Source organism: Balaenoptera acutorostrata, chromosome 9, assembly GCF_949987535.1.
Source record: "Balaenoptera acutorostrata chromosome 9, mBalAcu1.1, whole genome shotgun sequence".
Lineage (NCBI taxonomy): Eukaryota > Metazoa > Chordata > Mammalia > Artiodactyla > Balaenopteridae > Balaenoptera > Balaenoptera acutorostrata.
In genome coordinates this window covers 107,628,871-107,654,255 of record NC_080072.1, presented here as the reverse complement: position 1 = coordinate 107,654,255, position 25,385 = coordinate 107,628,871, and the positions used below count along the sequence as shown (strand labels likewise).

At 49.6% G+C, this 25,385-nt stretch overlaps 1 protein-coding gene across 6 annotated transcripts in view; it reads right to left on the bottom strand.

Annotated features, from left to right (window-relative positions):
- FLI1 (Fli-1 proto-oncogene, ETS transcription factor) overlaps positions 1 to 25,385 on the bottom strand; it is a 121,342-nt gene that overhangs the window by 24,416 nt on the left and 71,541 nt on the right. For all 6 annotated transcript variants that reach the window (XM_057553504.1, XM_057553508.1, XM_057553506.1 and 3 more), the window contains 3 exons: positions 17,286 to 17,440; positions 12,848 to 13,051; positions 4,699 to 4,764 (listed from right to left, as the gene is read on the bottom strand). In XM_057553504.1, coding sequence (XP_057409487.1) covers positions 4,699 to 4,764; positions 12,848 to 13,051; positions 17,286 to 17,440 — 425 coding nt within the window. The remainder of the gene's footprint in view (positions 1 to 4,698; positions 4,765 to 12,847; positions 13,052 to 17,285; positions 17,441 to 25,385) is intronic.

Sequence of the window (25,385 nt, the reverse complement as noted above, 5' to 3'; positions counted from 1 at the left end):
TTATAACCTCATCAAAGACAAGGATGAAAAAGAACGAATAATCCAGTGGTCAGTTCAACCTGCTCTTCCATTAGTATAACATGAGGTCCTGCTCTTCCTTTTCTAGGTCAATTTGGGGCCAGGAAAGATCAAGATCAACCGCCCAGTGTGTCTCCAAGAAAACCTGGGTGGCCCTGAGATGGGTCTCCCTTTCCTCTTTCTGGTTCCTGTGTGCCGTTGTAGCACAGCACTGCTCAATCTTGGCTGCACGTTTAAGAGTAACGGGGAGAGCTTGAAAAAGTTCCCAATGCCCAGCTGTCACTCCTAGAGATTCTGAATCAGTTGGTTGTGTTTGGGACCTGGGCATCAGTATTTTAAAACATTTTTTATTTTTACTTTTGTTGTATTTTTTTCAGAGAGATATATATATTTCCCTGTATTATACAGTAAATCCTTGTTGCTATTTTATACATAGTGGTGTGTATCTGTTAATCCCATACTCCTAATTTATCCCTTCCCCCATCCCTTTCCCCTTTGGTCACCATAAGTTTGTTTTCTATGTCTGAATCTGTTTCTGTTTTGTAAATAGATTCATTTGTATTATTTTTTAGATTCTACATATAAGTGGTATCATATAATATTTGTCTTTCTTTGACTGATTTACCTCACTTAGCTTGATAATCTCTAGGTCCATCCATGTTGCTGCAAATGACATTATTTCATTCTTTTTTATGGCTGAGTAATATTCCATTGTATGTATGCACCACATCTTCTTCATCCATTCACCTGTTGATGGACCCTTGGGGTGCTTCCCTGTCTTGGCTACTATAGCTAGTGAACATTGGGGTGCATGTATCTTTTCAAATTAGCGTTTTTGTCTTTACTGGATATATGCCGGGGAGTGGATTGCTGGATCATATGGTAACTCTATTTTTAGTTTTTTAAGGAATCTCCACCCTGTTTTCCATAGTGGCTGCATCAATTTGCATTCCCACCAACCGTATAGGAGGGTTCCCTTTTCTCCACACCCTCTCCAGCATTTATGATTTGTAGGCTTTTTGATGATGGCCACTCAGACTGCTGTGAGGTGATACCTCATTGTAGTTTTGATTTGCATTTCTCTAGTAATTAGCGATGTTGAGATCTTTTCATGTGCTTTTGCAGTTTTTATTGTGGTAAAACATACATCACATAGAATTTACCATTTTGACCATCTTCCAGTGTACATTTCAGTGGCATTAAGTAATTCACGTTGGACAACCATCGCCATCAGAACTCTTTCATCTTTCCAAACTGAAACGCTGGGCCCATTAAACAATAACTCCCCATTCCTCCCTCCTTCCAGCCCCTGGCAACCATCATTCTACTTTTCTGGTCTCTATGAATCTGCCCACTTACGGACCCTCCTATGAGTGGAGTCATACAATATTTGTCCTAGGGCATCAGTAATTTTAAAAAGCTCTCCAGCTCATTCTCTGTGAGGTTAGGAATAGAGGGTAGTGCCAAGCAGGGATTACGTATGAATTCATCTTTGGGAAGAGAGGATAATGCAGGGATGTGGATGGAGATGATAGTAGAAAAACTGCAGGGACAGAGAAAAATAATGGAAAAAATTCACATCTCTGCCCACACGACATTTAGGCAAGGTATTGCTTTCATGAAAAGCCAGCTAGAAGAGAAAGGCTGTGTTTGTCAGGGAGACTATCTGAAGTAAGGGATTTTGAATCCTACACCCTGGGTTTGAATCCTTGTTCTGTTGTTGAAAAGCTGTGTGCCCTTCAGGGAGCCATTTAATAGTCCTGAACCTCACTTGCTCTGTCTGAAAAATGGGGCTAATTCAATCTACCTCTCGGGGATGTTGCCGGGTGTAAAAGCAGAGGCAAAGCACGTGAAAGTGTCTGAGGCATTGCAGAATAGTATACATATGACAGTGGTGGCTGCATTGAAAATGGGTAGCAGTTGCTTCCACTCTAATTTATTTTCTTAAGTGCATTAGCCTTGGTATCAGGTAGAGAGAGCATAATTGTTCTAGCTGGGTCCAACCTGTGACCATGAATATTTAATTTTAGAAAAAGCTTAAAAACTGCTACAAATTAATTTTTTAAATCTAGCCTTACTTCTTGGGCACCAATAACCCTCAGAGAGTGCAATTGTTTTCAAGCGACAAGCTGGAAGGATGATTATGCCATTTTAAAGTAAAAAGACATACTCATTTGATAAGCACATTGAAGAAGCATTCATAGAAGCATTTACCTCTTCAACTTCTTTCTTTTGTGCTTGATGCCAGCACCTGTCCTTTGTGAAGTAAACACGTACACTTATGCGCACACACACACACACACACACACATACACACACACACACACACACAGAGCTCTGGTCCTCTTGTTGGACTCTGGGTTTGTTTGGGGTTGTGTGTGTGCCTTATTCAAACAAGACGGAGCTAAGGTTGCATGACGTCTTCTCTTTATTTTTCCATTTAATATTTTAAGGACCCAAGATAGCTATTAGAGAAAAGCAGAAGAGAGAGGTGGGGAGGAGGATGAAAAGCAGGGAGAGAGGAGCGTGGCTAGCTTTGTCTTGCTAATGTACTTTGTTTTGTGGATGATGGGCCGTTTAGACAGATTCAGACCACCTCAGGAGGGGGAAGGCGACAGAGCAGCAAGACAGCTCAAGTGGAAAGCTTTACTGGGGACAAAAGCTGCACCTGCAAAGCGCAGACGTAACTGTTTCTGGAGGCCAGGGCTGATGCTGGGAGATAAATGCCCGGCCCCACCTGACTGAGGGCCTTGCAGCACGCACTTGCCTGGATACTGCAGTTCATTCATTTCAGAAGAGAGGCAGCTCCTGCAAAAGCCCCAAAGAGCCCAGCGTGGCATTACAAACGCACAAAAGGACCGAGGGAAGGAACAGCAGTGCAGGTAGAGGAGAGGCTGAAAGCTAGGACCCCTGGAGGAGTAATGAATCGTTTACCAGCGCAGTTCAACCCAGACAAACTTGCTTCTTAACGAAAATCTGTATTTTAAGTCCAATATCAGATATTCTCTCATTGGCTCTGCCCCCCCCAGAGTCTCCCTGGTTAATCCTGGTGGTGTCAGCAGGTCTCAGCCTGCAGAACTGGAGGAGCTTTCAGGGATCTCCTGCCTGCCTTCCTCCCTTCTTTCCTTTCCTTCTTCCTTCTCTCCCTCCTTCCTTCCAAGACATGGATCCCTATCTGCAGATGAAACGAAGTTCAGTAAGTGAACCAGATCAGAGCAGAGGGGCCCTGGACGAAAGCAGACCCTCACCTGCAGCAGCCAAGAGCTCGACAGTCGGGGGTGACTCTTACTGGTTTAGTTTGGCCCTTTTATTTGACAGGAAACTGAGGTTCAGGGCATGACGTGATTTCCCCAAAGTAAACCAGAGGTGCTCCGACCTCAATCTAATATGTTTGACACTGTAATACATTTTGTCTCTTATGGACGTTTGCAACATGATGGTAAATGGGTCACCTAATAAAATGTGGCTTGGACTGTATGATGAGTCACTATGACTTCAGATTTTTTATGGCAAAAGCCAATAACTCTGACTTCGAAAGAAAACAGTAGCAGGGACAGGCCCAGGGTGGGGTAGGAGGTGAAGAAAGTCACAGAAAACCAGGAAAGTTTACAAACATATTCATTATGTTGAATTTTTCCTCCACAGACTTGTCTGGTCGTCATCTGATTATAAATTGTTAACAGGAAACAGGAAGTCTAATGTGATCGAAGGTGTGAACTTGGTCAAGACACCCAGGCTCACTGGGTCTCTGTTTCCTCCATAACCCAAGACAGTTTTGAACCAAATGTCTCTAAGATTCTTCCCTTAGAAGAGCTTTATGTTTCTCTGAAATATTATGCTGTGCTAACTCCATGCAACCAATACTGGAAACTTCTGCCTTCATTCATTCTATGCAGCAGGTGTGCCTTAAAGAAAAAGGACTGAAGGAGAGAGAGCCAAGGAAGAGAGTGCCCTTCATACTCCTACTCATCCTTCAAGGCCCCACTCAAAATGCCCCTCCTCCATGGAATTTTTCTTCTGCCTCAGGCAGAATTTTTTCACTCACATTTTTTCTCCCTTACACCAGGTACCATGAATTATTCACTTGTTTAAATGCCTGGAATCTAACAGTGTCTGGAGCAGGAAATCTCCACAACGTTGTTTCATGAATAAAGATGCTGAGAAATGTATTGTAATGTTTGCTAAAACCCTCACTGGCGAAAACCATTTGCTGAGACCATTTTCTTTCTCTTTCAACCAAAGCAAAGCAACTAGACCAAATCTCCAAATCACCACTTTAAAAATGAATTGGTATCGCTTAAATTTCTTACCAACACCCCCCTGAAAATATGACATTGCAAGAATCCTTGAAATCTTCATTTCATTTCCTTCGACAAAGAAAGCCCCCGCCTTTTGGCTTTGAAAGTGAGCAGCATCTGTTTCCTTCCAAGAGCAACACGCTTTCGTTCATGGAGTAACAACCTCAAGTCGCATCTTTATGGAATTATCACAAGATATTTCACAACCTTGTCATGTTTTTGCAACGAGCAGCGTAAGGGGGATCAGCTTAGGCTTCTAGAAAAGCTGAGTGGACAAGAGAGTTGGGACACACACCTGAGGTTCCCCCACCGCAGTCTTACCATCGTGGACTGTGCCCGGCTGGAAATGAGGACAATTCTACATGTGGGAGAACAGACTTACCTTCTTTGACATTCAGTCGTGAGGACGGGTCCGTGTGGGAGGTTGTGTTATAGGCCAACAGTGAACCTGAAAGGCGAAGCAAAAGCATCAGGTTATAACCAAGACACTCTTCCGAGATCAAGACTAGGAGATGGGATGAGAAGTGAGTGGGGAGGGCAGGAGACAGGGAGAAGGATGGAAGGACAGATGACTGACTCCTTGAGAGAAAGAAACAGTTAATGTCACCCATTTGGGGGGCCAATCACGCAGGACCGTAACAGCTTCCTGGAGTTAGGGTCCGAGGAAGGTAGGACAGAATGCTCGTGGGTGGGACACACACAAGCCCTCCCAGCAACCACGTTTAAGGTTCTAGAGTTCTTGGGGTCCACACTGTCACAGCAGGAACACAGGGCTGGGAACCACGTCCTGGTCCTTCGACCGACTTCCCGTGTGACCGTGAATGAGGGACTTTACGTGTCTGGCTCTTGATTTCTTCACCTTGAACTACAAGAGGGGGTGGCAAACTTTTTATACAGACCAGATAGTAATTATTTTAGTCTCCGCGGGCTGAATATGGCCTCTGTTGCACATTCCTCTTTGTTTTTGTTTTGTCTTGTCCACGGGCCAGCGCTGGCCAGATTGGACTGCAGCTTGTATTGCCACGCCCTGGAGGAGAAGCCCGGCCACTTTCTTCCCACTGTGATGTCCTTTGGGTTTACAGGTGGGCAAGGTGCTTGGAGCCTCATGCTTGGTGAAGGGGGTGCTAGGAGCTGGGAAAGGGGTGGGGCTGGCAGTGCTCCCCAGAGTAACTTTTGTCTCCCTTTACGCATAGCTAAGAGAATACAACTCAACGTGAGGCATAAGCCACTGAATCTTCTGTCATCACAGGGTGCTGATATACAATCTTTCAGAATTCAATGCTCATGCAGAACTACTTTTAGCAAGTACTAAAAGTAGTTCTAGTCTGGGCATTTTCTAGTAGATTTAGTCTGGGCATTTTCTAGGTTTTTTCTTTCTTTTTTAATTGTTGTTGCATGTAAAAAAATTCTCCCTTCTTTCCTACAACTAGACTTGTGCCTTTGTTTCCAGCAAATCCAAGAGCTTTATTTTGTAAAACGTAGGCATTTTTGTCATCCTCCTTGAGGCTCTCCCGTGGAAACTCTGAAGTGCGATCAAGAGGGCTGGGATCTGCTTTTACAAGCTTGACATGGGTGTTGGAAGCTAAAAAATCTTTCTAAACCATCCTTTGCCTGCTCCCTGGGACCGAGCGGACGGACTCGGGTGCCAGGGCTTGGAACAGGGAATGGGCTGTCAGACACTCCTATTTTTAGTCTCAAGTCCCGGAAGGGACACGGGAGTGGAGCAGCTGTCTCACCCAGCTGTGGGCGTTTGGTTGTGTGTGTGCCTCGGAGAAGCCGTGCACCCTTCCGGGCCAGACGACGAAGAGAGAGTTTTGGAAGAGTCATCCAACTGCCTAGAACCTCTGACTTTGGGCTTGAGCAACTATTCCTTTCAGCTCTGCAACAGTTCCAGACAAAAAAAAGCAGAGGGGTGGTGATGGTACTGAGAGAGCTCTATGCCAAAGCGTGGCTGTGTGGAGACACCTTTAGAAAGGAGGCAGTCACGCGCCTGGAATAGCCGAGAACCAGATGCGTTTGGTTCTTCCATTCTCAAAAATATCAAGGACAAAGAGATTTTTTGCACTTCGTTTAATATAAATTTTTATGCACATGAGAGTTCAGAATTAGACCTGCTTCTTACCACTTACTAGCTTGGTGACCTCCATCAATTTACCCAATCTCTCTAAGCCATAGGGTCCTCCTACAGGCTAATAATAACACCTACCCGATAAAGTTCTTATGAGGAGTCAATAAAATAATACACACAACTGCTCGGAACAGACCTTGGCTCAGAATGAATATTCAATACACACTAGGTATTATCACGACTATTTTTATATCTTTTCTCCCACAGACACCACGATGACACACAATAAACTCTTTATAAAAGAGCTTGCTGGGCATTTGCCTTGTTCTCTGGAATTACAGTTATGAATGGGTTCTGCTGCAATAAGAAATAATCCTCCATGACTGGAAGGAGGTTAAGAAATGGAAACAAGCGTTCCAAGGGAAGAGAAAACAGTCTCTGGAGTAAGACCAAGAATGTCTGCCTCTCCGTCCCTGACATTCTCGGCCTCAGGCGGAAACCTCACGGCTGGAGCAAATAAAGAAAAATGATGGTCTCGGAGGACCGAACTGCCTGAGTCATTAGTGCAGATGTAGCTGAGAGCACGAAGCTTAGATAAACCGCACTTATTAAATTTCCCCCTCGGTGAAAGTTCTTCCTTGGGCACACGTGAATTCCAGAGGAAACTCCCAGAAAGCCAAGAGGAAGGGTCGTTTGACCTCTGCAAAGCTTGCATGAAATACATATTTCATGGTAACCTAGGAGAAGGATTTTGCCCTGAAGACTGTTCTTGGTTCAAGTTTCACTCCTAGAAGGAGAGGCTGCCTTCCCCGTGGAGGGGCTGATTTGGGGTGTCTGACCTCCTTCCCAAGGGACCAACTTTCCCTTCTCTCCTCCCATTTTTTACTTAACCAGTTCCTCAGGCTACAGAGAGTGGCAAGGCACACTCTTTCCTTAAAGGACTTTGTTCAGATGCAAGAAGGTCCTCCCTGGAGCCGGGCCTCTCACTCTGTGGCTTTGGATATCTCTCTCTCCTTCTCTGAGGCACTTTCTGCGTGGGGCGAACACCACCTTGTCAGAGGAGACAGGCTGTGACGCTAGGAGGGAAGCCAGCACTCTTGGGATGCTTGTCGTCGTGCGCCGGATGCTTTCTGTCTATTCTCTCACTTAATTCTCACACAGATGACGAAATCAACATTCAGAGAAGTCAAGTAATTTGCCCAGGATCACACAGCCAGAAAGCCCAGGAGGCAGGATGCCCATTCTGGTCTATCTACAAAATCTGCTCTCAGCCCAGCAGACCCTGCGGCCTCCAGGCTAAATCGAAGAAACAGACAACACTCACCTACGGTATTGGAATCAAGACAGTGGCTGCCTTTGGGGAGGAAGAGGGGATGATGGAGGGGGGCACACGGGGGCTTCTAGTCTCCCCCTTGGACTGGAGGGACTCATATGAGTGAGTGGATTCACTTCGTGATAATTCCTTGACTTGTGCATGTATGATTTTTGCACTTCTCTCTATGTGATACTTTAATTAAAACGTTTGTTGACTTATCTGTTTATGTATTTACGTACGCATGAGGGCTTCTATGTGTATCTATGTATTTGGGGCCCCAAAAAGCACGGAGCAGCTGCTGCTGAGAACGGAATAGGCTCCCCAATGTGAAAGCACAAGGACAAAATAATTTCCCATTGTCGCGTCCATTCGTCACTGGTACAGTATTTGGGATCTGAAAGAGGATGGAAATGAACAGAGTGAAGCTTGCAGGTGTGGGTGGAGCCCCCAGCAATCGGGCTTTCTCCAGCTCCACATTCCCACGAGCGGACCTGGTCTTCCTCTGAGGCACCTGCAGATGAGACAACAGCCGTCTGAGTGCCAAAGCCTTTGTCTCCCGCCTTGCAGAGACCTCGCCAGCCCCACTGCCAGACTCTTGAAGCCGGGCTTCCTTTTTTCTGCGCTGCCATCAATGGCTCTGGCTGGAGGGTGCAGGTGGGCAGGGAGGAGGAAGGAGGCTCTGTGTTCTGAACAACAGGCCTGGCTGACGACTGAGTCCCGGGAAATCTGGCTTTTTGTTCTCCTTCACCGGGCAGACCCGGCCTGGAAGGGATAATACTTCACTGGCTTAATTGCCCGGACCCATCACCTTTGCCCGAACATCTGAGGCGGCCGGTGGGGACACCACAAAATGCAAAATGTGTTTTCCATTATGTTGAAATTAAAAATGAGAATCAAGATAGATACCTTTGCTGTGGTCTCCCTGTCACCCAATATATTTCATTTCTCTAGCGCTGCCACTGTTTCCAAACGCATTTTCTTAGCATTTTTCAAGGGTCAGAGGCAGACAGACACACCGAACACAACTTTCTGTAAAATGAACAAAGGCTCTTTCTTTCTGCCTCTGGCTGCCCCACCCAGGACCTTTTGGGCTCCCAGAAACCCCAAACTCCCCCCAGCGGCCCTGGGTCTGAACTGCCGTTTGGGGACAGCTCCCACTTCCTTTGAGGTCTGTCCCAATCTTGCCTTGTGACACCCAATCTCATTTCCCGCAGCCCGAGACTGTAAATACGGCCTCTGCCTGCGCGAGATACTGATGGGGCCGCCCGTCGGGTCCAGAGTATGGGGCGCCGCGCGGAAGAGAGAAGGGCAGAGTTGGCGTGCAGATAGGTTTGGCTTAATCGGCCTCATTCCAGGAGGCCACAGGGAAGTTTTCGGAAAGCATTTATCTCTGGGTACAAATGAAAACAGAAAATGCTGTGGGGAAAGCGGCCTGGCCCCCCCCACGGGAGCCCCAGGGGCGTGAGGCTAATTCCACAGCAGGGGAGGGAAAGACCGGGTGGCCCAGGTAAGCGGGCTGTCTGTTCGGCCTGGCCTCTGCCCTCAGGGCGTGAGGCTGTGGGCACAGCTGCAGCCCGGGCCGTAGGAGGCCTGGGTCTCAGACACCAGGCTGGTCTCCAGGGGCTGGGCACGTCTGAACCAACTTCCGAAGCACTCCAGGCCTCATTTGCTTTGGCTTTAAAATGGGGATTTATAATTAGTTGTCCGTGGCGTCCACAAGGGGGCATCCTGTCTGTCCCGTAAAGTGAATGACACCTGGGCAGACGCAGCCTGAGCCCGGGTGTCCCCAGGAGACTCCAGAATGATCCCAAGAACTGTGGGCATCTCCCCAGGCCCGGCCCCCGCTGTCCTCCTCCCATTTCAAGTGCGGGTGACGTTACAGAGGGGTGGTATAGGGTACAGCCACTCGGTCTGGGCCAGCTGAAAAGCCAGGGGATGGAGAACCGGAGCCTCCAGGCAGGTAAATCCCAGCACGCCAGACGGGGGCTCAGGACACTGCTATTTCTTCTCCACCCTGGAAAATACATTTTTAATTTGAAGTTTGGTTTTTAAAATTTGAAAGTATAGCTCCTGTCCTGACAACCCGAATAAATACTCGAGCACCTTTGGTGAAAGTGTAAATTTGGTGTCAGAGCTTCTTAATCCTACCATGTCCTTTTTCCTACTAAAGTCCAGAAAGCTCGGACGCCTCTGGAGAGGTGCAGCTGACTTGCGGTCTTCTGACCCGGGGCTAAGTTAGAAGGGCTCCAGTTCTCTCCTATCCACTCTCCTTAGCCCCACTGCACTTCCTCCCTCTGTGCTGAGGAGCTCAGCTCTTTTCCTTCCACCTCTTGCCAAAGTGGAACTGTTTGAACGCCACCCCCTCCCCCACGAAAGGACAGATGACATTGCACGAGGCTTAGCACCCTTCTCCCGGCCTCAACTCAGCTGCCCCAACCTCTCCCCAGAGCCCTGGCCTCCCTGCCTCCGCACAAAACATCCGCTGGAAGTAAGTCTGGAAAAACAATACAGTGTTTGAAGGCAAGTCGGTGGGCCTTGCGGGGTTCCCAGCGGTCCTGAGAGCAGACAGCTACCACGCACGTGACCTCCTGCAGGCGTCTCAGTGGACGCCCCCCCCCAACCGGGGGTCCCAGAGGCTGCAGCTGAAAGTGGACCCCAATTAACAAGAGGCATGAATCAAAAATTGTTTCCATGATAGCAGATCATTTTGTCTAGGTTCCTCAAAAGGCCTCTAGAGTAGTACAACGCTATGCTGGGGCAAGTTTTTTTGAACCTTAATACAAGTATTTTAATTTTTGCTTTTGCAGGCAGACATGGTTTTGCATCGTTGCGCAGACCCCATTATATTTTGCTGTTTCACTCAACATTGTATCATATCTGTGCTTTGCTCATCTCCACTCAACTCTGGAAATTTGCTCCGCTAATAAGCTTCTTTCTGGAAACTTCATATTATTATTGCTTTGGGGGCATCTTCCTTAATGTCTACAAATAATCTTAGAAAGAACGAAGAGAAGAAATCCACCCTTTTTCATGCCCTGCTACATATACCCACAAACCCAACCCTCTGGCGTCCACTTCTTCCCAGCCTGCTTATTCCTTTGCTCTTTCTTATCTGTTCTCCTCTGATAGAAAGCCTCCTCAACAGTTACCCACGACCACCTTATTAAATTCCTTGGCCTTCTGAGCAGAGGTTGGTCTTGCTTCAGGGTCTGTGGCTTGGGTTCTTCTGTGAGAGGAAGTCCCAGTGGGGACTTTAGTTGTTTATGGACCGGCCAGAAAGCAGGGCCTGGGATCACACGGCGTGAATGGGCTCTCCCCACATCAGTCAGAACGTGCTTGAACATTCCCTCAACAAGGGCATCTGGTAACTGGGCCCTTTAAGTGCTCCAAGCTCGCTGCCCACACTGCTGTCCATCTCTTCTCCCGCAAAGCGATTCCCGGACCTCCCGCCATATGACACCAGGAGGGGCAGAAGGGCAGAATCGGTCAGCGTTTTTGCTTTGCTGGTCTCTCCTCATGCCCAGCTTCTGTGTACCCACTTCCACCTCCTGCCCTGCCCAGCTAGCATTACTGCGGGACTCTGTGCAAAGATCCTTTCTAAAAAAATTATATAAACACTTAAAGAAATACAGATTGTTAGAAAATGCTCATTCTCCAAAGCTCACAAAAACTGGGTGGAAAACTGCCCCCGTTTTTGAAATTGTCATTTCTTGGGCTGACCTCATGTTTCAGCAAGACTCAGACATGAGGTCATTCCTCTGGTGTTAACACACACTGCATCACCCACACAATCCCACTGCTTACCAGACGCCTCGGAGGGGTGACTGGGGAGCCCAGAGGCACCAGTGGAAACTTCCGAAGGCATTTTCAAATTTTTTCATTTTTACACCCAGTGTGTGTTGCCCCTACCCCACAGAGTGCACTGTTGCAGAAGGAGACAGAAGATTTCAGGAACGGTGAGCTGAAGACCCACCGAACAACGGAACACAGATGAAGAACTAACCGACCCAGAGCCCAGGAGACCAGGGAAAGCGGCCCGTGGGCACTGTCCAAGGATCTCAGCTTTAAAGGGCCTTTAAAATCATCAACCTCCTTCTTTCCGAAGCTGAACTCCTGCAAGATTCCCAGCAGCCACGGACAGCAAACACTACACCCTGAGGCTGCCAGTGGATCTTTGGGCAGGACTGACTGTTAGAAAGCCCCCTTGTAGAATGAATCCACAACTGTTTTCCTGTAGCTTCAACTTGCCCATCTTAGGACCATCTTTTCTGGCCATAGAACAGTCCTTCGGTACTTGGGGTCACCGATCTACCACCTGTATTTCTGGTGAAGGGTTAAGGCTGAGGTTATTAGCAGGTTTATCAAAATTCTGTTCCTATGTGTATGTTTCATATCAGATGAAATTCATATCAAATTGATGGGGCTTGGCAATAGAGAAGCCTCATATTGGATAAATCCTTTGGCAACTGTGCTCTTTCTTTCATAAACTCTCCCTTTCCAAAGCTCTTTGCCTTCTGACTCGGCCAGGAGAAAGCTTCCAACAGATCCTAACCCGCCTGTAGCATCTGCTACACTTCCTGCTTAGTTGGGAAGGGTGTGTAGGTAACAGCGGGTAAAGGTGGGTTAGGGCGGTGCCAGAGTGACCCCAAGAATAAGAGGAACTTAACGTGTAAATATTCAAAAACGTAAATCTAGAGTTTACTGTAGGAACTTTAAATCATCGCTCAAGACAATACCAGCCAGAGTGTCCATGTATTTATAGTTTGGGGCAAAGTAGTTTCTGGAAAGTGGTTCTCATGCGAAGAGTGTGACTCGCCTCTGGCAGACCCCACGGGGCTGCAGCTCCCTACTTTTTCTCCATTCCTTGTTTTTCTTCCCTTGTCACAGCAGGACTGGGTCAGCCCCCTCGCAGGGTCTCTGGGAGCCAGTGCGACCTTGGCAACTTGACACCCGGACGGGCTGCTCCTGTAGCATCTGCCCAGCATAAACCGACAGCCCGGGACCCTATCTCCTTTCCCTGGGTTGGCTCCGTGGGAACCAGTCTTCATCCTGCGTGGCTGGGCAGAATTCTCTCCCAGCCCTGGGGACTTGGGCTGCAGCCTCTGGGGGTGTTTTGCTGCCCAGAAAGGGAAGGGACCAGGCACTTACTTTCCCTGAGGTAGCTGAGGTGTGACAATAGCACTTCCGTGTTGTAGAGGGAGGTGGCTCGGAGGATATCCTCCTTGTTCAGTTTACACAGTTCCTTGCCGTCCATGTTCTGGAAGAAAGATGTGTCGATCTCCATCAAGCCGTACTCCTTTATCGCCCACTCCAGCCACTGCCTCACGTGCTCCTGCGTCCACAGCGTGGGGTCTGCAGGGGAGATGGGCTGTTAGCAAGGCTGCAGGACGCAGGGCTCCACCCCTCCTCTGTCGTCTTTACCTCTCTCCCTCTCTCCCCATCTCCACCTCTCTCCCCTCCCTTCCTCTTCCCCTCCCTTCCCCCTCCTCAATCCCCCCTCCCCCCAGTGAGAAAGTGGTTCCCTCCCAGATGGTCCTCCCAGAATGCCCATCCGGCCCCGTCACATCTGGTGCTGCCTGAACCACTTAGCGCTCTGGAAAGGTTCTTAGACGCCTCACTACGCATCCGGACAGGACATTCTCTTTAAAGTCTTTGGAGGGCAACCGAAACCTCTGCCTGAGAAATGGTGGCATCAAAATGAAAACAAGCACAGTTTCCAACACGCAGGGACCAATGTCTCCGGAAAGGGCCACCATCTGTGTCTTAAGAACATCAGTGATTTCAGGGAAGAACAGTGATGTCTCCGATGGCTGCAGAAAAGAAGATGTGCGTGGACACTTGGACCACAATTCCTCGTGTGCAGTTGGAAAACCCAGTGGTGTTAGTCTTAATAACTTAACCCCAATCTGGGTTTTCTCCCTTTGAAGACAGCTGTGTTGAAATTTCTTTAAAATCATCCTGACAAAGATTTTAGGATATTTAAATCCCCAAAGATGGGAAATGGGGAATTCCCTGGTGGTCCAGTGGTTAAGAGTCTGCCTTCCAATGCAGGGGTCACGGGTTCGATCCCTGGTCGGGGAACTAAGATCCCACATGCTGCGGGGCAACGAAGCCCTCGTGCAGCAATGAAGACCCAGCACAGCAAAAAAAAAAAAAAAAAAAAAAACCCGATGGGAAATGGTGTTGGAGGGAGAAAACATTTTAGCTCTCAAGTGAACATACATAATGTAAGGACTGAGGTTGTAAGGTCTTCACTTGGGACCCTCAGACTCCTCCCCAGCCAGGTGTGTGTATATGGGGAGCATGTGTACTTTGAGTGCTGGTGATGAGTTCTAGCAGGTTCCACGGTAGGTAGAGCCCTTATATCTTATCACGCATCACCATGTCCTTCCTTGGCCCCCAATTATTAGAGAGTCCAATATGCAGTTAAATATGCTTATCATAGAAGAAAGCTACATGGGTCTTGCCCTTATGGAAGATCATCCACACGAAACACTAGGGCAGGAAAGCACGGAATTAAGCAGCAGATTTTTCTTGTGGCAGTTCAAGAACTTGTGGGCAGAAGGGGTTACTGTGAATTTGGAGTCATGGAAGGCTTCCTGGAGGAGGGGAGATTTGATGGTCCCCAACTTCTACTGGGCCTGTTTTATTGGACTGCTCATTTGGTAGGAATATCTGTGCTACCTCTCAACCACCTCACCCTCTCATTCTAAGGGTCTGTGAAGGCTCTTGGCAAAAATGGGAGCAGGTTTGAATGATTAGGAGGGGTTGTGGGGAAAGAAACAAGGTTCATACCAACCACCCAGAGCCCAGTAACTCATAACAGTCCAGATTTTGAATGCCTCCTAGGTGCCCGATGCTCCATGTGTACTATTTTTCACTCGTCAAGAAAAGCCTGCAAAGTGGCTTTTCTCTTCGTTTTGCAGTTGGGAAGTGGCGTCTTGAAAGGTTAAGTCCCCAGCTCAACCTTCAGTCCCAGTCTGAGCTGGAATTCCAGTCAAAATCCTCCCAGGACTGCACTTAAGTTGAGGGTCCCCCACCCCAAGCCTCCTCTCCTCTCCCCTCTCACCATCCTGCCTTAGCTCACCCGGGAGGTGCTCTGCCATCACCCCAAAAAGCGGAGCTACTCGGGGCTTCATTGTACAGGTCTGTATCTCTCTCTCTCTGTCTCTCAGATAAATTTCTTGCTTTGTCTTACTCTTTTGCTCTCCAGGAACAATCAGGCACGGACCATTGGTAAATGGAAATAATTTTGCACCATTTCAGAATTCTAAAGAAAAGTGTCCTGGGGGAACTTGGATTACGTAGCATATTATTTTTTTTCATCAGCTTGCCTCTGCCTCTCCTAATTCCTCACTTGAGTATCCAAGGCCTCAAATACAAGTTTACACTGTAGATTTTATTTATTTTATTATTTCCTCCCTTGCTTTGGGCTCTGTCACAATATTATTTCTCTTCCTTTACAGCACACTGAATTATAAATCTTCCACTGTGGAGCATGCTAAACTCTTCCAAATATATTTCCTGGATGATTTAGTCCTAGTTTCTTCCCATCTGAACTTGGAACTGGTGATGAACTAGGGACCTCGTTTATACTTGTCTTAAAATCCCACCATAAATTCAATTGGTTGTTCCACTGATGTTTTATTGCCTTGATTTGTGGACTTGCCCAAATGAGACTTTTTGTTATGTCCAGGAGGCTGACCTGGAGGAAGCCAACATGCGTGAGGGTAATGCTTAAAGATCCAGCCAGAGGTAAAACAATGAAGTGAATCCCTAGGTAGTGAATTCATGACACGAAGTGCTTTGAAAACCCTTTGATAGGAATTTATGCTATTTTCATTATTACTGCTGTGGTTACTTTGGCCCCCTAAGACTGCCATCTTGATACTCCTTTTGAAAGTATTTCAACACCATTTCAGAGTTGAAGGGTCAACCAAACAGTCTGGTCATTTCCCACCCCCCACCCCTTCCCTACCCCCGCCCAAAAGTAACTATGGAAATGAAATGGTGTCAACATTTGGTTCAGAGACAACCTCTGGCCTCCTAACTCTTCTGTCCTCACGATTTCCTCCCCATGCTGGCCACTGTTTAGAGGAGCAGTGCGGAGGTGGGAGGGTGGGGTTTGATTCCACGTCAGCAAAGGCCTGGAGAGGTTCGGCTCCAATGGGGGAGTCCAGAAGTTTCCCTCCAGGCCAGCTTTAGCTCAGCTTCATTTCTGCCTTCTTTCTATAATAAAGGAGAAGGCACCGTTTTCTTGCCTCTCACTAATGCACCTGAGCTACACACGCCTAGCTGGCGTTCCCGGGGAGGGGAGATCGGACGTTACAAGATAGAAGTAGCGTCACAGGGATGAGGCCATCTGCACAGCGCCTGGCACCGAGAGGCACTCAGTATACGGAGCTATTCTTCCCCTTCCTCTCTGAGGTCACGCGCTTGTGGAGAAAGGAAATAAACATGCTTTCTGAGCGGTTTTCAAGTCCTGCAGGGCACAGAAAAGTTCCCGCTGGTCCAGCCCTCTCCTGCCTCACCTGTTCCCACACCTCCCGCGCCTGCCACCTTGAGTTTGGCCCAGGATACAAGCATGTGGCTGTGTTCCTAGGAGACGGTGACACACAGCTTCCCATGGAAAAGAAATACAAAGAGCCTAGGACGGAGCGGCCCATTACAAAACCACACCTTCTAGACCGAGCCGCAGATTCCTTTGGATTACCTCAAAGAGACATCTAATCCTTGGCTCTCAGACACAACTACATTTACACTTTTCCAAATGGAAGGGGTTAGCCTTCTTGGTAAACTGATTTTGGTAAGTCATTCACTTTGCTTCAGATTTGGACACTCTGGCTCCTTCTACCTGGCATGGACTCTACACCTGGTGGTTTTTCCTCCCTTTTCAGCCAGGCAGCTGAGTTCACCAGCCGAGGCGGAGTGTCCAGCCAACGCACGGAAGGCTTGAACAATAATTTTATTTTCTGTAACCAAAAGCACCAATACCTAGGAAAAATCGCCTATTTTTACCTCATGACATAACTCGCTGCACACATGTTCAGGCTCTCCTTTTGTTAAATATAGTTATTTGTGTTTTGAACCCGGAAGAGCTGGCTGTAATTTTGGAAAGGTAAGACCCTGCAGATGCCAGGAAGTGCATGCCTGATGGACGGGACAGACCCCTGTAGCCACTCTTCTCCTTAAAGGCAAGGGTGGGCACACCTGGGTGTCCCCAGGCTTCCTTTTGGGTTCCGAAGGCCTTGCCTCTCCTCTCTTTGCAGGCCTCGTCCTGTGGAACAAGGCACCAAGGGTAGACCCTGAGATGTGACCTGTTTGAGGGCAGGGCTTCCAGCATCTGCGCTTCAGGGCTCTGGTGACATTTGGGAAACTGTCTTGGAGGGCAGCCAGGGAAGAAGGTGGGAAGTGCAGCTTTCCCAAGTCAGCATTTCCATAGAGAACAGGGTACCAGGTGTAGGGAAACCAGGGTACCGGGGTACCAGGTGAAGGTGTAGGTGCCCACTGGGACCTGCCCACTGGGACGACTAGCCCAGAAGACTGAGGACGCGGGTGGCAGCCAGCGAACTGGCTCCCAAAGTACCTGCGGGGACGATGACCCTCCTCTCGTTGGTGGTCATGTTGGGGGGAGGGGGGCCGTTCTTCTCGTCCATGTAGCTGTTGTAGCTCATGGCGTTGGACTCGCCTCCGCCCACTAGCTTGCCGCATTTGCTAACGCTGCAGTCCACCGGAGACTCCCTGGAGCAAGAGAAGACAAAGCCCAGAGGAAGCCATCAGTGTCACCGCCACCGCTGCCACCAGCACATCCGTGGAGCCGCTGCCCGGCCCCATTTGGGGGAATGACGCGGACGAGGGCGCTGCTGACGCTGCCCTATTTCTATCCACGCGGCCACCAGAGTTTTCTCCAAATCCCAGCCCAATCCTATAATTACGGTACTTAAACCCTTTCTGGCAGCCCCTCGCTGCCCTCAGACTGGAGTCTGGACCTCTGAGTTCGGCGCTGCTGCCCTCCCGCTCTGCCTGCAGCTGACACTTTTAGCCTTGTGGCCAGGCGACCTACGGTCCCGAGGCGCGTGCACTAGACCTCGCTCCCAGACAGGCCTCTCCCCGCTCCCACAACACCCTGCTTCTGCCGTGGCTCTAGGACCTGTCACATCATGTGATGCTTAGCCTGGCAGGTGCCCTTCCCCTGGCTGGATGGCCATGACTTTTTTTTTTTTTAAGTTATTTTTTATTGTGGTAAAAGTCTCATAAAACATACTATTTTACCCATATTCAACTGTACAGTTTAGTGGCACTAAGTACATTCACATGGCTGTGCAACTCTCACCATCATCCATCTCCCGAATTCTTCACCTTCCCAAACTGAAACGCTGTCCCCATCAAACACTACCTCCCCATTCCCCTTCCCCGGCCCCTGGCATCCACCAGTGTACTTTCTGACTTTATGAATTTGACTATTCTAGGCACCCCGTATAAGTGGGTTTTAGACAAATACACCTTTTTAAACCCCTTCTATAGTGCCTTACAGAGGGGGTAAGCCATCACTGTTTTTGGAGTGAGTTATTTCTGTGGCATGTATATCATCTTAACGTGTTTCTCACACCATGTTCTATTTGAACTTCCCAATCACCTGTCAGGATAGGCATGGCAAGGGTTAATATCTCCTTTCTACAGTTAAGGAAACCAGGGAAGCACACGGCCGGGTTAGCCCCTGATACTTTACAGTGTGGAAGCACAGGGCTTCAGCTCAGCGACGAGCATCTGTCTGGTGACTGAGCTGACATCTCACTTGGGGCCACCTGGTGCCCACAGCAGCCTGGCAGAACACTCTGCCTACCCCGAGCCCAGGGCCATGGAACTGCCCCCATCAGGCGTGCCCAGGCAGTGCCAACCTACCCTGCCCTCACTTCCGCTCAGCCGCTCCAGCAGCGGCAGGACCGAGGGAGATGACTAGAGGCCAAGGAAAGGCTGCAGCCCTGGTTGTCTGGAGCAGGAAGCATCAGTTCTGGCAACCTGGGAGACAGCCAGTCCTCGCAAGAGCTCCAAACCAGGCTTTCAGACCCAGGAGTTCAGATAAGGTTCAGATTACAGCCGGCCAACTCCGGGCCGCAGAACCTCGGGCAGGGCTTTCCAGAGGCCTGGCCGCTGCCCTCCCTCACTCTGCTGTGGGCAGGAACAGACCATCCCGAGGCCTTAAGGACCAGCGTTGTGCCAGATCGACCCGCCCGTCCTGCGAAGGCCGAAGCCCGGCGGGCAGGAGAGCAGTCACTGAGCCAGGAGAAGGGAGTAACAGCCTGGGAGGGCGGGGACTCGGCAGGGCGGGGGAGGCCAGAGCACATTCAATAAGGAAAATTAAATGAATTTGTTTCTTAATCTGAAAGGAAAAAAATATTGAAGATCACTTATCATAGCTGGGAGATAAATGCCCCACTGAGATATTAGAAGTCAGACGGTAATTTTTTCCTGATGTCTTACAGAGGGGAACATGGGCTGAAAATGAAAATAAGATGTATAACTTACACATGTTAGAATTTAAGGTTTTACTATTCGCCTACTGTTTTTCCAGGCAGAGAACCAAGAACCAGCCGTCAGAGCCCCAGATTGTTAAAGGTTTAATGTCCCCATAGCAGTCTGAGAGGAGGCAGTAGCACATCGGGGCTTTGCACCAGAGTTTGGCCCTTTGGCTTCTGCTGGAGAAGGACTTGGCCTGCGATGAAGCAGTCCCAGAAAGACCCTGGTGCTGCGTCTGAGCTGAGCTCTTGCGGAGCTGGCGGGGTCCCCTTCAGCCTCCTCAAGGCTAACCGCAAGTGGGCGCATGCGCACACAGGCGCATACGCTACCCACGCAGGCACACGCACCCACGCACGCACACGCACCCATGCACGCATGCACGCACATGCAGGCACATGCACACATGCATGCATGCACACACACGTACACACACCACCACGGCCTGGCAGCCTTTCCCAGCATACTTGAACATGGTGAAACAACCCAAGTGCAGCAGAAGTTTGGAGGATTAAGTTGGCCTTTAACCAAGAGAGCAACGTTTTCATTGGCTGGGAACGCAGTGCAGAGGGTGAGGTTGCCAGAGCACACACTTCCCCTGGCGGGGGCCAGAGAACTTTCTGCGAGGGGGCGGTGTCGGGCGGGGGCGGGCGTGGCGGAAGGGGACTTGCCCTCCGCGGGCTGCGCCCCACTTTGGAAACATCGGGGAGACGAGTTGTGAAAATTCTTTTCCACGTCAGCTGGGCCTCTGGGGATTTCTGTGCCCAAAACGGACCCCTTGCCATGCAGAGGTGAAAAGTCAGACCTCAGAAAGCATCGCAATGAAATGACCCCTTATGCCATAGGTGCCTGGGGCAGGGCCAGTCCCTGGGGCCAGGAGGAGAGAAAAACAAATTTGGAAAGAGGAATTGTTTGGTGAAAGCTGCCTGGTGTGTCACCTGGTAAGGAGCCTGAGCACTGCGGTGAGAGAAGCACCTGCTGGGGGAGTGGGGGGGGGGGGGCAGGCCAGATCCCCGGGGAGGACATCTGAACAGGGTCAGGCCCCGTGTTCTCCTGCTAGGGTGACCACGGGGGCCGGCCAGTAATGGGAACCTTCTCGTTTCCTATCACAAAGAAAGCGGCCATATTTCCGGGTCCAACCCCTCCCCCGCCCCGTGTTCGCACCTGCTCCCCAGCGGGGCGAGGTGATCTGCTTGCCCTGTGCCCGCCTGGCTGCTTCTCCTTCGGGAACAAGGCCCTGTCCTTGGTCCCAGGCCCTAAGATCTGCAAAGGGGCGCCCTAAGGGAGAAGCCCTGGCCACCACCCTGGCCCTCCTCCGGCTTCTGGGAGAGAAGGAGGGAAAGCCACGCCCTCACCACCCACCTGCCGCGCTCCCCTCCGCGCTGGGGCTCCCGGCTCTGTGACTCTGCAGACAGCACAGGCCTGACTCGGGGCCTCCCCAGCTACTGCGAGGCGGGGGGCGGGGGGGGGTGGTTAGTGGGGTACAGGTGAAGCACAGCATAAAGGCTGCTCTTCAGTGAGGCAGCTGGCGCCCGTGAAGAGGCCCGATGAAAACAAGGGGGGGGCACGCGTGGAGGGAGAGAGGTTTCGCCATTCATCTTGCCCATACTGCTGCTGATTTGTATTGAGACCTGTACTTACAGCTAGCATGGGGTCAGGGCCCACAGGCAGCTGACAGCACCGGGACAGGTGACGGGAGGGCCTGGGGCTGCCACGGTAGCGCGGGGGGAGGTGATGGCTCTGAGACGGTAACTCAGAGCATCTCCCGCTCAGAAAAGCCATGCAGCGGAGGCCCCAGCAAAGGCGTTGTGGACCCTGCAATCTTGTCCTTTATTTTCACCACTGGACATAGGCTCTCTACTCCTCTGGTTTTATCTGTGTGTGTTCAGGGAGCATTGCTTTAAAAAGGCTACTACTGGTTTCCAGAAGTGCCTTGCAAACTGTCAAGTGATTTAAAACAAGATGAGAAATCTTGAGTGTTTGGATAGAAGGAGATTTCAAAGACTTTGCCCAAAGATAACCCCTTCAGACTATGCAAACATCTTCTCTACCTTCCCTTTCAACTCGGAGCAACTTAACTCAGGGTATGTCATCCAGACCCACAGATCTGCAGCCCAGGCTTACTGTCAATGGATACGCAATATCCACACAGCTAACGTGAGGTCCCAAGGTCTACTGGAGCCCTGTGGTTGCATTAGGACTATCAGGTGTGTCTTCCACATCATGTGTGTCTTCCACATCCTGTGTGTCTTCCACAACATGTGTACCTACACTGTATGGAAATTAAACAAATCTGTGCTGTCTTTAGGATTTCCGTAGGAGCCATGCAGAGATGTGTGCATATGTCTTTTTTGTTTTTGAAAAGGAGATGCAATATGTTAAAAGCAAATTTCAAGACAAGAAATCACCTATAGTAAAGCCATCACCCTAACTCGTATGTAGTAGATGCTCATAGCTTCTCCAGAACCCTGAGTATGCCTCCCACCCAGCTTATGTGTGACATGCTTCGTATTGTGAGGTTCAGAATTTTAGGAAGCACCTTAGGAAGGCACTCTGCATTCGGAGGCAGAAGTGACAGGGTGTGTGGGGCTCGTCTTCCTGTATGTAGAACTGAAGTCTGTAGGTGTCTAATAAGGGCATCCGGATCCTGCTGGCCAGTCTAGGGAGCGTCGGGGCAGACTAATGCTGAACTCTGGTCCAGCAGGTCAGGCAAGCGAGTCTTTGCATTTCCCCTCTATAAGTTGATATATTTTTTTTCCTTCATGGGATGTTATCCCCAAAACCTGTGGTTGGGACAGGATGAAGCTGAGAGTTAATTGCAGACCACAGCTGGGATCGAGATGCTGAAGTCTACATCCAGCACAGAGCCTATGTGCCACACTGTTTGAAGAGCAACTCATGCTAACAGATTCAACCACAGGGGAAGGTACAGAGAAAGAGAGCGGACCTTCCTCAACGCGGGCAAGCTCGAATTTCTATGAGCTCCTCCGACCTCCGTCTCTCCACCGGCCCCTCTGACTTGCTGGCGGCATAGGAAGCAAGAAGGGTCTTGTAGCTTTAGGTGCACAGAATACCCCCTCCAGTGACACATGTATCTGTGGGGTCTCTGATAAGCATCAACTAACTCAGAATCCCAAGTTAACAAAGAACATGGCGAGAATTCACAGTGAATCACGGGACGGTCCAAAACATTCTAGCCCAGCACTGTCCAATCGAAGGGGCCACATATATAATTTAAAATTTTCTAGCAGCCACATTTTTAAAATAAAAAAAAAACAAGGTAAAATGAATTTTGATAATATATTAAAATGTATCAATATATTAATTCAATACAGCCCAAAGACGATCATTTCAATAAAATCAATATAAAAAATTAATGAGATACTTCACTTTTTTTCTACACTAAGTCTTCTAAAGCCAGTATGTTAAAATATATTTCAAGCACATGTCCATTTTGCATAGGCCATAGTTCAGGGGCTCCAAAGCAACCTGTGACCAGTGGTTACTGCCTCGAAAAGAAAGCACAGATTCAGTCTGGGAGCCAAGAGATCCCAAATGTTACACTCTGGTTTTTTCATCTGAAGTCAGGAATTATCTTTTGCGTTAAAAGTACCATCATCAGTGTTACTTGGAGGATAGAAGCACAGAGTGGCAGGTGAGAGATTTAAATAGGCTGGCATCTGTTTCATCACATTGTTTCTTTTTGAGTTTTCAAATAATGGGATCTGACGTGATTCCATCTTAGGAAAAGACATTTTTCTGAGAATCCTCGCTCCCTGCTGCCCACCGTCCAGTTTCCATGTGAGCACTTAGAGGATATTTAAGAGGTGCCAGTGACGGCTGTGCCTAGCCTGCCTGGCTCTGAGAGTGCACTGGATCTTCTTTGTTTCCCAGGAGGGGTGAGACGACATCGGTTTCTGAACCTACTCTGTCACCGGCTCCTAGCTCTGGTCAAGACCGGCAGATCAAAAGCAGGGGCTGCTTTGTGTAACCAGAGCCAGGTAGATATCACGTCTGGTCCCTGGGGTCTTCACACAACTCGCCTCCAGCTGGCTTCTGGTGTGACCGGAGCCAGGGACGAGCTGGCAAGGGGGTTCTGAAAACCGATTTCCTTGGGGGGACCCTCTTTGCCCAGGATTAGTATCTTGCAGTGCTTGAGGCTTCCCTGCAGTAGGGGAGGGAGCGGTCAGCTCACAAATGCAGGCTCACCTGAGCACAGACACAGGGTCTTGGGTCTTGGGTCTCTGTCCCGGCTTGTACACGGATGACCTACATGACTATAGAGGAACCTCTTCACCTTTGAATCACGTTAGCCACGCGTTCATTCACATATTTAACAACCGCGTGTGGAACAGCCAATGATCACGTGCCAGGCGCTGCTCAGTAAACAAACGACGCCCTGCCCGCACTTTAGTGAGGGGTGTGCCGAGAGCCGGGAAGGACCCAAGCAGGGTAAACACTGGCGGGTGCTGTTTCAGATCCGGTGGTCAGAGAAGGCCTCTGAGAAGGGGACATTCCGGCAGAGACGTAAAACAAGTGAAGGAGAGAGTCAGAAGACCAGATGGAGTAGGAATGTTCCAGAAAGAAGGAACACATGTGCTTGGCATGCAGGAGCAGCTAGAGTCTCGTGTGGCCGGTGTGGACGGAAGGAGAGAGATGGGGGTGGAGGGCGAAGAGGGTGTCAGAGGGATGGTGAAGGACTTTGGATTTTTGTCATAAGCCATTAAAGGATTTTTAGCAAGAAAGTTAAATCTTTTGAAAGGAGGACTCTGGCTGCTGTCTGATCATGAGATTTCAGGAAGGCAAGAGGAAGTGGGGGGAAGAAGGTTGCTCCCAGGTGGCCTAGAAGGAGAGGTGCTTGGACGGGGCGAGGGCAGTGGAGGGGAGCGGGGGTTGGATTCAGGCTACAGCAGACCAAAGCCTGTCCAAGGGTGGATCTGGACTGTCGGCAAGCGTCGGGAGCTCCTGTGTTCAGGCCAGTTTGGGAGGCCCTGCTGAACGGCCCTCCATGCTGCGGGGTGGGTGTCGGCAGACACGAGACGGTGGCAGAGGCACAACACGCAGGCAGAGGGGGCGGAGAGGTGGGCCACAGGGCCAGGATCCGCGAGCCTGGGCTCCGGGGCCAGCACTGCCTCCTCTGAATCCTTAGGCAAGTCATTCACCATCTCAAAGCCCGCTTTGCCTCTGATGTCAAGACGCAATTACAATATGGACCTCATGGGAGAGTGGGGGGGAGCAAATGGTAACGTGGAAAGATGTTTGACAAACTCCGTCCTCCCTGCACTGGGGGCAGGTCATTACCCTCATTCTCTCTGTGGAGAGACACTCACTCACTGGAGGGGCTCCTGGCTTGGACCCCCTGAGCTTCCCTGAAATCCTAGAGGCTGGGGAGATGCCTGGGATCCCAGCAGCTGGTTTTGGTTAGTGGGGTTGGAGTGTGTTGGGGTCAGGTGTTTCCACAGGCAGGTCCGAGACCAGGGCCATCTGGGGGGTGCCTCCCCACCACACGCGCACCCCTCCTCCTGCTCTCTCTAGACTTGTTTCCTCCGTGACCTCCTCCACCAGCACAGTTAGAACTCTTCCACGATGATGCCCAAACCTAAATTCCAAACCCCAGTCGTATCTGAGCTTCGGTTTCCAGGGCCCCGTAGATGTTTTGATCTGGATGTCCTACTGATTGCTCCCGATGCATCTCGTGGGGAATGTTGACATCCCAACTCAAAGCATGTCCTCCTCCTGCCCCCTGTGACTGCTGCTGGCTCTGTCCTTCTTGGAAACATCCAAGCTTTGCCAATCTTCGATTCTTTCCTCTCACAAACCCCTCCCCCCAGTGCAATATTTATCCACTTAAGCCCCGTGAATTATCCCCCGGATATGTCCCTCACGTGTCTTTCTGCTTTTATTTCCACAGTCAGTGCCATCACTCTAGTTCAGAACTATCTAATTTCCTACCTGGGATATTTCACTAATTTCTTTACTTATCTTTCCGACTTCCCCTCCCCACTCTCTGTGTACAATGATCCTTAGCTTTCAAGTCACAGCTCTTATGATGTTCAGATGTCACGTCTATGTTTCAAGTGGGCGTCTATATGTGGAATAAATTCCCTATTTTCTTAGCCTGTCCATCAGGGGTCTCTCTTAATTTCCATTTTTATCTCCCTGTGCCGTAGGC